Consider the following 10,730-nt stretch of genomic DNA (forward strand, 5'->3'; position numbering starts at 1 on the left):
ACTTTTACTTACGTGCACATGGCTGCAAATTGACTTTTAATTTATGTATTTTCTGCCTTGGGCATTTTAAAATATGGATGTATGGTGGTTAGAAGTGTAAATATCAATTAGAAACCTAAATATATTTATAATTATTAATTTGCAAACAAATAACTGGCGTCAGTGACGTCTTTGACATGAAGATCCCTGGAACTATGCTTCTAGCATTCTACCACAGGTCGAGAGGTGTAGTTGTAACTACACAACTTTACGATAGTGGTTGCGAACGTTCCGTTGCTACTATGGTTTTGGGAAACACTAACGTGGTGGAACGATGCATGGACTATGTAAGTTCCAAATATGAATGTAATTCTGCGGCATAAAGCAGATGTATTTGTTTATTGTACAGAAAAATAAAAATGACATGTCAAGCAGTCAATTGACTAGGGCAAATTAATTTATGAAACTAAAACGTGGGTCATAGTTGTCTAAGCCTCTATTGCGTAGCCTGTTAAAAACGTCGCCAGATAGTATTAAATCGGCAACAACATTGTTTTCTGCAGAAGCCTACCCAAGGCTACAGATTAATTCTGAACAGTTATTTCTCTACTGGCTCAATTATCACACCACTGTTTTGATTTTTGTGAAGGCGCGTTAACCCAACACTGACAATAATGTAGACAGCAAATTTCGATTTCGATTTTTCGTTACCACCGTAGTCAAGCCTTAAGCCATACCCAAGTAGCCTAAATCGAGGTAATGTTTAATTATGCATGATTTATTTTGTTATTGAATTAAGAGGGCTGGGATTACTCTCGGCAACAATTATGTTTAATGGTAGATCCTGCTTTTTCAGAAGGGACCGCGAGGCAGAGCGATGTACAGTGGTAGAGCGACGCACAGTGGCTGAAAGTGGTAATAAAGCTTCACGCATCTTCACGCCGCGTAATGCGCGAATGAAGTGGTCATTTGAAAGCGATGCCCACTGTATTACACACACACACACACATTACACACATTACACGCACACACATACATTACACACACACACACATTACACACACACACCACACCACACCACACACACATACATACATTACACACATTACACGCACACACATTACACACACACACAGCACACACACACACAGCACACACACACATATTACACACACATTACAGACACACACACGTTGCACACACATTACACACACACACACACACACACACACAGACACACACATGTAAAGTTCATAGCAGGTAGTCAGACATGGCACACTGCCACCGGGGTATAGAGGCAATACATTGGCCTGTGGGGTGGGGGGGGGGTCAGCAGCTGCTCTGCTGGTTTGTCCAAGCGATACTACAGAGTCTTCGTAAAGGTAAACACACATAACCACAGCTCACACACACACAGAGACTATGCCATAAGAAGACACATCACACACACACACACACACACACAGACTATGGCGTAAGAAGACTCTCTCTCTCTCCCTCACACACACACACACACACACACACACACACACACACAGGCTATGGCGTAAGAAGACTACAGAATAGAGCGTATGCCTGTCCTACGTCGTACGTTTGTTTCATAAATGATGGGCCAATGTCTCTTTCTCTCTCTACTGTTAAAGGCGGTGGTAGTGTAGTGGCTAAGGAGCTGGGCTAGCGTGCAGTAGCCTGAAAGTTGTGGGTTCAATTCCCGGCTTCCACCGTTGTGCCCTTGAGCAAGGCACTTAACCCCAAGTTGCTCCGGGGACAATGTAATCCCTTGTAATATAGCTGACATATGTAAGTCACTTCGGTCAAGAAGTGTCTGCTAAATGTAATGTAATGTAATGTAAAAAGGCAACATCTCTGAAAGCCGAATGCACAGAGTGACTGTGAATATGACTTGTGAAAGAGGGCCGACACATCCATTTGTCCATTCTGACGTCAGGATGCTTCCAGCAGTGATTCCATATCGAGTTTTGCCCAATGCACTCAGATGGTGTGATGGTGTCTTAGTTAGTCAGTTTTGTTTGCTACACACAGAGGTTTGATTCAGGCCCCTCTACTCTACAGAGCCCAAGAGATCCACAGTGATGGTGGCAAAGAAAACAGCTCTCGTGTTCCAAAGAGAAAACAGCTCTCGTGTTCCAGAGAGAAAACAGCTCTCGTGTTCCAGAGAGAAAACAGCTCTCGTGTTCCAGAGAGAAAACAGCTCTCGTGTTCCAAAGAGAAAACAGCTCTCGTGTTCCAAAGAGAAACCTTGAGCAGAGTCCAACTCAAGAAGAGGGAACCTTCCTGCCTGACGCCTGCCCTCCTGTGTCAGAACAGGTCACTACATCATGTTGCATGGTGATACTGCACTTCAAACATTAAATTAATTGATTAATTGAAATTGACCTCTGATAACCTATGATGACCTCTGCTGACATGATGACCTCTGCTGAGCTATGATGACGTCTGGTGACCTCTGCTGACCTATGATGACCTCTGCTGACCTCTGCTGACCCATGATGACCTCTGGTGAGCTCCTACCTGACCAGACTCCAGATGAGCGCCAGGTTGTCCTTGGCTCCAGAGATGAAGTGACTGCTGTCATCGGTGAAGCGGAGGCAGGTCAGGTCCTGGTAGTGGCGGTTCAGGATGGCCAACAGGTTGCCCGTGGAAACCTGCAGACACCACCAAGCGCAGAATGAAACTCAAGTTGTGTTACCAGGGCAACCTACGGTAGATTCTAATTAGAAGCACGACTATAAACGTGTTGTGGCTCTGTCATTTGGAAAGATACATTAACTAACTGTACAAGTTCACATAGTTGTAATAAAATACCAGATAGTTCTTGTACAATTTCAATCCCTTGGCAATTTAAATGTACGTCCGCCCATCTATGTGTAGGATGGTAGGAATGACCATCACTGGGCCAAACTGCCCAGGACAGTAGGAATGAGCATCACTGGGTCAAACTGCCGAGTAGGAATGAGCCATCACTGGGCCAAACTGCCCAGTAGGAATGACCATCACTGGGTCAAACTGCCCAGGACAGTGCATAGTTCCCTCCAATTCCTGCACGTCTGTCAACTTTCGATTTAAAACAAGTTCATAGCAATTTATTAGCGACAAAGAATGACTAGATAGACCAAGACACAACTTTTTATGCTGGAATTATCATGAACTACCACTACACCTTTAAAGGTGCTCTAAGCGATGCCACGTGTTTTTAAGGCTAAAACATTTTATGTCACTCACTGCAAACATCACCTAGACAACCGCTAGCTGTCTGTGTCCTGAATACACTGTAAAAAAGCGTGAACTCTGTGGACAGCCCAGGCTCCAAGAACGGCAACAAAAACAACCTGGGCAAACCTAGCCCATAAAAACATAACAAACTGTTCCAGCAAATCACAGACGAGATTCGCGTTTAGGAAAGTTTTAATTGCACGGGAGCAGCACGGGAGGGAGGGGGAGGAAGTAGCGAGTTAGCTCTCTGTTTTGTTTGAAAGTCAACAGAAGTGATGTTACCCAGCATCGCTTAGAGCACCTTTAACAAAAAGTTGATGCCTGGCTTTGGTATAAGTCAATATTCTCTACAACGTGTGTGTAACAATGGTCAGTTTATTCTAGCCTAACACCATGTCCTAATAGGATCTGAGCGAGCAACTGTCTTGTATGTGTCTACACTGAATCCTTCAATTATGCCCTTCTAACGTAAGGTACATGTCTGACCTCTCAAATTCCACAGGTAAATGCATGATACCCCACATCCCACAGGTAAATGTCTGACCTGTCACCTCCCACAGGTAAATGCATGATACTTCACATCCCACAGGTAAATGTATCATAGCTCACCTCCCACAGGTAAATGGCGTCGGCGATCCCCGCCAGCACATAGAGTCCGTCAGGTGAGGCTGTGAGACAGGTCACGATGCCAGGGCACACGATCTTCTGCTGGAGCTGGTCCTGGGAAGCAGAACAGACATAACACACACAAATACACACAATTTAAGTTATTTACACACACAAATGAAGTTACTGTCCTTGAAAGACATGGCATGCACATGTAAGAGAGTCTGGATAGAGTCACATATAAGAGAGTCTGGATAGAGTCACATGCACATGTGAGAGAGTCTGGATAGAGTCACATGTCAGAGTCTGGACAGAGTCACATGTTGTGCAGCACACAGACATCAACACCAGTCCAACTTTATTCATCTGATCACCACCATAACTATTCTTTCACATTTGTAGGAGTTTGAGGCGCTTTGGGCAGTAACCAGGTACCCCATGCTGTTGGAGGTGCAAACAAACACTGCATCGCCATTGAGATCACATAGTAAGGTGCAATGAAAGCACTGTTTTTATAGCTATCCATGTCTTTTCACTTCTGGCTCCTTAGCTATACATTTGGTCACTATAACAAGTTATTTGATGTCTAAAAATATCGGAGGTATCCAATGTTGACTTACTCCAGACTAGATTTTTTATGTTAATCACTCCTATGATGTTTTGCTTTTGTCTATCCAAAGTAAAGTGCCTGTTTTGAAGTTAACTGATGGTCAAATCAACCAAAAATCCGATATTGCTTGCTCCTGCAAGTAGTCTGTGACGTAAGCTTGTGTGAAAGAATAACCACAACAACAAAAACATTAACATTAACAACAACAACAACAACAACAACAACAACAACAACAACAGACACATTACTGCCAAACTTGACAATTTGATACTGTAAATAAAAATAAAAAATCCACAAGAACCAAACAGACGGTTAGATCACGGTTTTCAATCATGACACTGACACTGACAGTAGGCCTACTTTTCACACACACATGCAATATGGATATTATTGTGTGAGTGTGACCTACGGAAATTTACTCAAACTGACTGAGATTTAAGTGCAACAACACTACCAGAAAGTGGTGCGTGTTAGTATACATCTGATGATAAGAGTACATCTATCTCAGCTATGTTTCTGAGAGAAGCACCGTTGCCGTACCTTCCTCTGGACTTCCCATACGTTGATGAAGTTCTTTCCCAGCTGTGCTCCAAGAATGTATTCGCCATTGAGGACAGTAAGGGACCTAGACGAACTGTTTCCACCTCGATAGGACAAAAGATTGGTCCCTGAATGAAGATCGAAGACTGCACAATTCCATAACTGGCCACTTGAATCGGCAGAAACCACTACCTCCATGGGCGCCGACATCTTGCTTGAACAAAGCGCGCGCGGCGATTACTTTCGAACGTGGATGCACTGCAACGTCGAGGACTATATACGTCAGCAGCCCTGACAGTGGTGGACTATGGGAGTTGTAGGTTATTGTAGGACTCTTAAAACCTTTTTTCTAAAGCTTTGTGAAATTACCAGAGATGGCAAAAGTACTCACTTCCCATACTCGAGAAGAAATACAAAGACTTGTGTTAAAATACTATGGTAAAAGTAGAAGTACTGATTTAACTTACTCAAGTAAAATTAACAAAGTACAGGCTTGGAAATTTACTTAAAGTATAAAAGTAAAAGTAGTCTTGTGAATGACAACCAGAGGGCAGTGTGTTCTTTTGGCCTACCATCAAATGCTGGACATCTTTAAAAAAGCTAAGATCCTGTAGTTTCTTAGGAAGCACGGCACAGAGTTACAGAGCTACAATATTGTTTTTTCTTTCTGCCGGATAACAAGCATCTCTGAACTGACCACATTTCAGCCCTTGATCACTTGATATGATTCTAGAAACACAACTGAGCCCTTACTTGTGAAGCTGTGTGCAAAAGTTGATCAATATAGAATGAAAAATTAGTACTTTAGACCATTATTTGCCAAGGTATGCTCATGCGTTTTGCAATGTCCTAAACTCCCCATAGGACTTCTGGTTACCCAAAATGCATACTGACAATAAAAGTATGCATTTCTGAGGTTTCTTGTAGACTATTTGGATTGTATGTCAGGTTCTGATATAGAAGATAGATAGATAGATAGATAGATAGATAGATAGATAGATACTTTATTGATCCCCAGGGGAAATTCAAGGTCTCAGTAGCATACAGACAACACACACACATTCACTACAGCAGAAAAAGTAATTAAAAGTATATAATATAAAAACACAACTAAGCAATAAGGACAGTAGAAGATAAAGAATATACTAAATATACTAAAATACAAATTATACTAACTAACACTTAATCTAAATCAATTCTAAAAACAGTATCCACATAGTGGTGATTAATCAATCTAGAGGCGCTTGCAATGACTGAGGTAGGGACTGAGCCTGTGATTCTCTGTGCATAGTGAGGTAAGGTAAGGTGCTCTGTGTGTGTGTGTGTCATGGTGATAGTGCAATGGTGATAGTGGTCATGGTGATGGTCATGGTGCAAATGAGTAAGTCCAACAGTGCAACAGTGCAAGAATAAATTCTATATATCTATATATATATATAACTATTTTAAGGAAGGTATAAGTGTGGCCACAGTTCGGCTGTGGCTTGGAGGGAGGGGTTGTGCATATGTGCTAATGTGCTAATATAGCACGCAAACAGTGAGGTAGAAAGACAGTGGTAAAAAGTGGCTAGTGGACAGACAGTATCCAAACATGGAGGGGATGAAGAGGCAGACAGACTATGCAGAATGACAACAAAATGGAATAATTACACAAACGTCTCTATTTTTGCATTTTCTTTGTTGGCTTCATGGATGTGTATAAGATGGACTATACATCTGCACAACTAATATTGGATAAAACAACATTGATATTTAATTCTTATGGATTGTGAAGCATCAGTGAGTTGGGTTTGATGCAGGCGGCAGCTAGTGGAGCTCAATGTTGCAGGATGTTGCAGTACCCAAGGAGATACATTTAGACTACTAGTCATGGCCACTCATTAGTTCTGTAGGACTATAGGAAACACGCAGTGCCAGGAACATGGAGGATCTAAAATCATGCTTTTAAAGCAACACCAAAGAACTTTCCCTCTGTCGCACACACGCTATTTGTTTATCCAGCACCGGCTTTGCAAATAACGATGTCCACAGACAAGGTAGAATATTTTGCATGATTTATAAAAGTACGATGTATTGCGACATCAGATGCAAGTCAAATTTGTAGTTTCTTATGTCTCCATCGAACTACAGATCCGCTACCCGATCTGGCAAACTTACATAGTGCGGTTATAGCCGTTAGAGGGCCGCAAAGCAAATGCAGAATTGCCGTTCCCCCTGTTACGAGTTGATGAACCACTGAAACGATTTTGGAAACATTATTTTAAGGTATTTGGTGTTGCTTTAAAGGGATAGTAGAAACATGACCATATTAAAATGATATTAAAACATGACGATATTAAAATTATACTAAAACATGACAATATTACTGTAAAATTATATTAAAACATACAACAAAAGATATTAAAACATGACGATATGACCTGACCAACACAACACCTGACATAACTGGAATCACAACATTAACACCACAACATGAACAACACTATGTAGCTCTGACAGTAGGTCATCAATACTTCTTCCTGTTTCATTTCTACTGGCATCCCACACGTACACAACCCACTTCATTAGTTCACTTGGCTCATTTCTACTGGCATCCCACACGTGCACAACCCACTTCATGAGTTCACTTGGCATCCCACACGTACACAACCCACTTCATTAGTTCACTTGGCTCCTTGTGAACAGGAGGCGTAAACTGAAGAGGAAAGCATTTAAATATTTGTGTGTGTGTGCGTCTGTGTGTGTGCTGTGTGTGTGTCTGTGTGTGAGAACTGAATGTGCTGTTGACCTCTCCGGTAGAGCAAACTTGCTCTTCAGCTGTGTGTGTGTGTGTGTGTGTGTGTGTGTGTGTGTGTGTGTGTGTGCCTGTGTGTGTGCTGTGTGTGTGTGTGTGTGTGTGTGTGTGTGTGTGTGTGTGTGTGTGTGTGCTGTGCCTGTGTGTGTGTGCTGTGTGTGTGTCTGTGTGTCTGTGTGTGTGTGTGTGTGTGTGTGTGTGTGTGTGCTGTGTTTCTGTATGTGAGAACTGAATGTGATGTTGACCTCTCCGGTAGAGCAACCTCCTCTTCTGTGTCAGTGGCTGTGTGCTGTCAGCACATTGTTAGCGTGTTTGTGGCAGACTGTTGAAATGCATTTTGGCAACTCAAGTCTCGCTCTCTGCACAACATGCAACTCCTCCTGCTGACTCATAGGCCTGGTATAGTCCTGGTGTCCCATAGGCCTGGCTGGTATAGTCCTGGTGTCCCATAGGCCTGGCTGGTATAGTCCTGGTGTCTCATAGGCCTGGTAGGTATAGTCCTGGTGTCCCATAGGCCTGGCTGGTATAGTCCTGGTGTCTCATAGGCCTGGTATAGTCCTGGTGTCCCATAGGCCTGGCTGATATAGTCCTGGTGTCTCATAGGCCTGGTAGGTATAGTCCTGGTGTCCCATAGGCCTGGTAGGTATAGTCCTGGTGTCCCATAGGCCTGGCTGGTATAGTCCTGGTGTCCCATAGGCCTGGCTGGTATAGTCCTGGTGTCCCATAGGCCTGGCTGGTATAGTCCTGCGTCTGTGTTCCGCGCACCTGTGTAATGAAAATTATATCATCAATGCGGTATGTGGGGGGTATGTGGGGGGTGTCATGTGCGGTATGTGGGGGGTGTCGTGCCTGTGGGGTAATAGTGCCTGGGGGGTATGGGGGGTATGTGGGGGATGCGGTATGTATGATGTGGGGTCGCAGGTATGCATGTGGGGGTGTCGCGGCCTATGGGGGGGTATATGGGGGGTGTCGTGCCTGTGGGGGGTATGTGGTGGGTATGTGGGGGGTATGTGCCTGTGGGGGTATGTGTGGGGGGTGTCGTGCCTGTGGGGGGTATGTGGGGGTGGGGTGGCCTGTGGGGGTATATGTGGGGTGTCGCGGCCTGTGGGGGTATGTGGTGGGTATGTGGGGGTGTCGTGCCTGTGGGGGGTATGTGGGGGGTGTCGTGCCTGTGGGGGGTATGTGGGGGATGTCGTGTGCGGTATGTGGGGGGTGTCGTGCCTGTGGGGGTATGTGGGGGGTATGTGGGGGGTATGTGCCTGTGGGGGGTATGTGGGGGGCATGTGGGGGGTGTCGTGCTTGTGGGGGGTATGTGGGGGATGTCGTGTGCGGTATGTGGGGGGTGTCGTGCCTGTGGGGGATGTCGTGTGTCAGTGATCTGCATTCTGGGGTCCAATCAGTGACCTGCACTCTGGGATCCAATCAGTGACCTGCACTGCTTTAAGCTGCCATGTCCATAACTTGGCCCATGGGTCTGCTTTAAGCTGCCTGTCCATAACTTGGCCCATGGGTCTGCTTTAAGCTGCCTGTCCATAATTTGGCCCATGGGTCTGCTTTAAGCTGCCTGTCCATAATTTGGCCCATGGGTCTGCTTTAAGCTGCCTGTCCATAACTTGGCCCATGGGTCTGCTTTAAGCTGCCTGTCCATAACTTGGCCCATGTTGTCCCAAATTGCCTCATTCTTTTTCCTATGGGCTGCATGTGATGAGCTTGAACAACAGGACTATGGGTCAGTTTACACTGAACTTACACTTTAATATCGTCATGTTTTAATATCGTCATGTTTTAATATCGTCATGTTTTAATATGGTAGGTCATGACTTGCGCTGCTATTTTGTTTGTACCCTGTGATGGTAACCTTGCCCTTAGCACAGGCGACATTCCTGGAAGTGTGTGTGTGTGTGTGTGTGTACTGGCACGGTGCCCTCTGATACTTCACATGATTTATGGCCCTTATGCTAAATGTTCTAAAATAGAATGGCCCTACATGGTGATGGATTGTGTCATACCTTGTTCATTTTCTCCATTTACTCTGCAGGACTTCCTGTAACAACATAAAAACAAGAGATTTACATGCTGGTCCCCCTGCTATGATTGGCTGACAGGAATGAACACATGCTGGTCCTCCCACTATGATTGGCTGACAGGAATGAACACATGCTGGTCCTGCCACTCTGATTGGCTAAGAGGAATGAACACATGCTGGTCCTGCCACTCTGACTGGCTGAGAGGAATGAACACATGCTGGTCCTGCCACACTGATTGGCTGAGAGGAATGAACACATGCTGGTCCTGCCACTCTGATTGGCTGAGAGGAATGAACACTTCTCCAAATCAGGCTGTTGGAGGCCAGAATTGAAGGAATACAGGAAAGACAGAATCAGAAGCCCAGAGAACCATCTCCTCCCATTGGAACCATCTTCTCCCATTGGAACCCCCATTGGAACCCCCACTGGAACCATTTCCTCCCATTGGAACCCCCATTGGAACCATCTCCTCCCATTGGATTTGTTTATCATATTTGGATTTGTTTATCATGTGACTGAGTGTCAGGCGCGGTAGCTGAAGTGCCTGGCCATGCAAATGTAAAAGGAAAATGGGCATAATCATCCCCTAGTTATCACTCCATCAGAACCCATGACAGCAGAGAGGGGAAAGAGTGCTGTGAGGTCAGCTCAACAGGCCTTTAGCGCCATCTGTTGGCCAAATTTGGTACATCAGGGACAGGACAGTCAACGCCCAGCTCAGTGACTGCCAAACTTCCCTTTACCCAAACTGAAAAAAAGCTGCCCCACTGGGCATTGCTATCTGGGGTTTGCAAAATAGTTTCCTGGTGATGTGGCTCCCGTGATGAGAATGGAGCAAAGGTCAAAGGTCACGTGATGGGAATGGAGCAAAGGTCAAAGGTCACGTGATGCAGCCAAGTGGAGAGTAGCCCGACTCTACTGCTGGTCAACTGCAGCCAAG

The 10,730-nt window shown here is 44.8% G+C and overlaps 1 protein-coding gene across 1 annotated transcript in view; it reads right to left on the minus strand.

Moving 5' to 3' along the window:
- The window catches only part of wdr18 (WD repeat domain 18), a 96,257-nt gene extending 91,051 nt beyond the window's left edge, over positions 1 to 5,206 (minus strand). Inside the window, exons 1-3 of the mRNA XM_048252937.1 lie at positions 4,970 to 5,206; positions 3,823 to 3,933; positions 2,512 to 2,645 (exon numbers count right to left, since the gene is read on the minus strand). Of these exons, the coding sequence (XP_048108894.1) occupies positions 2,512 to 2,645; positions 3,823 to 3,933; positions 4,970 to 5,179 (455 nt within the window). The 5' untranslated portion in view covers positions 5,180 to 5,206. The remainder of the gene's footprint in view (positions 1 to 2,511; positions 2,646 to 3,822; positions 3,934 to 4,969) is intronic.
- Between the last annotated feature and the right edge of the window lie 5,524 nt (positions 5,207 to 10,730).

The sequence above is a fragment of the Alosa alosa genome, chromosome 9 (assembly GCF_017589495.1).
Source record: "Alosa alosa isolate M-15738 ecotype Scorff River chromosome 9, AALO_Geno_1.1, whole genome shotgun sequence".
Lineage (NCBI taxonomy): Eukaryota > Metazoa > Chordata > Actinopteri > Clupeiformes > Clupeidae > Alosa > Alosa alosa.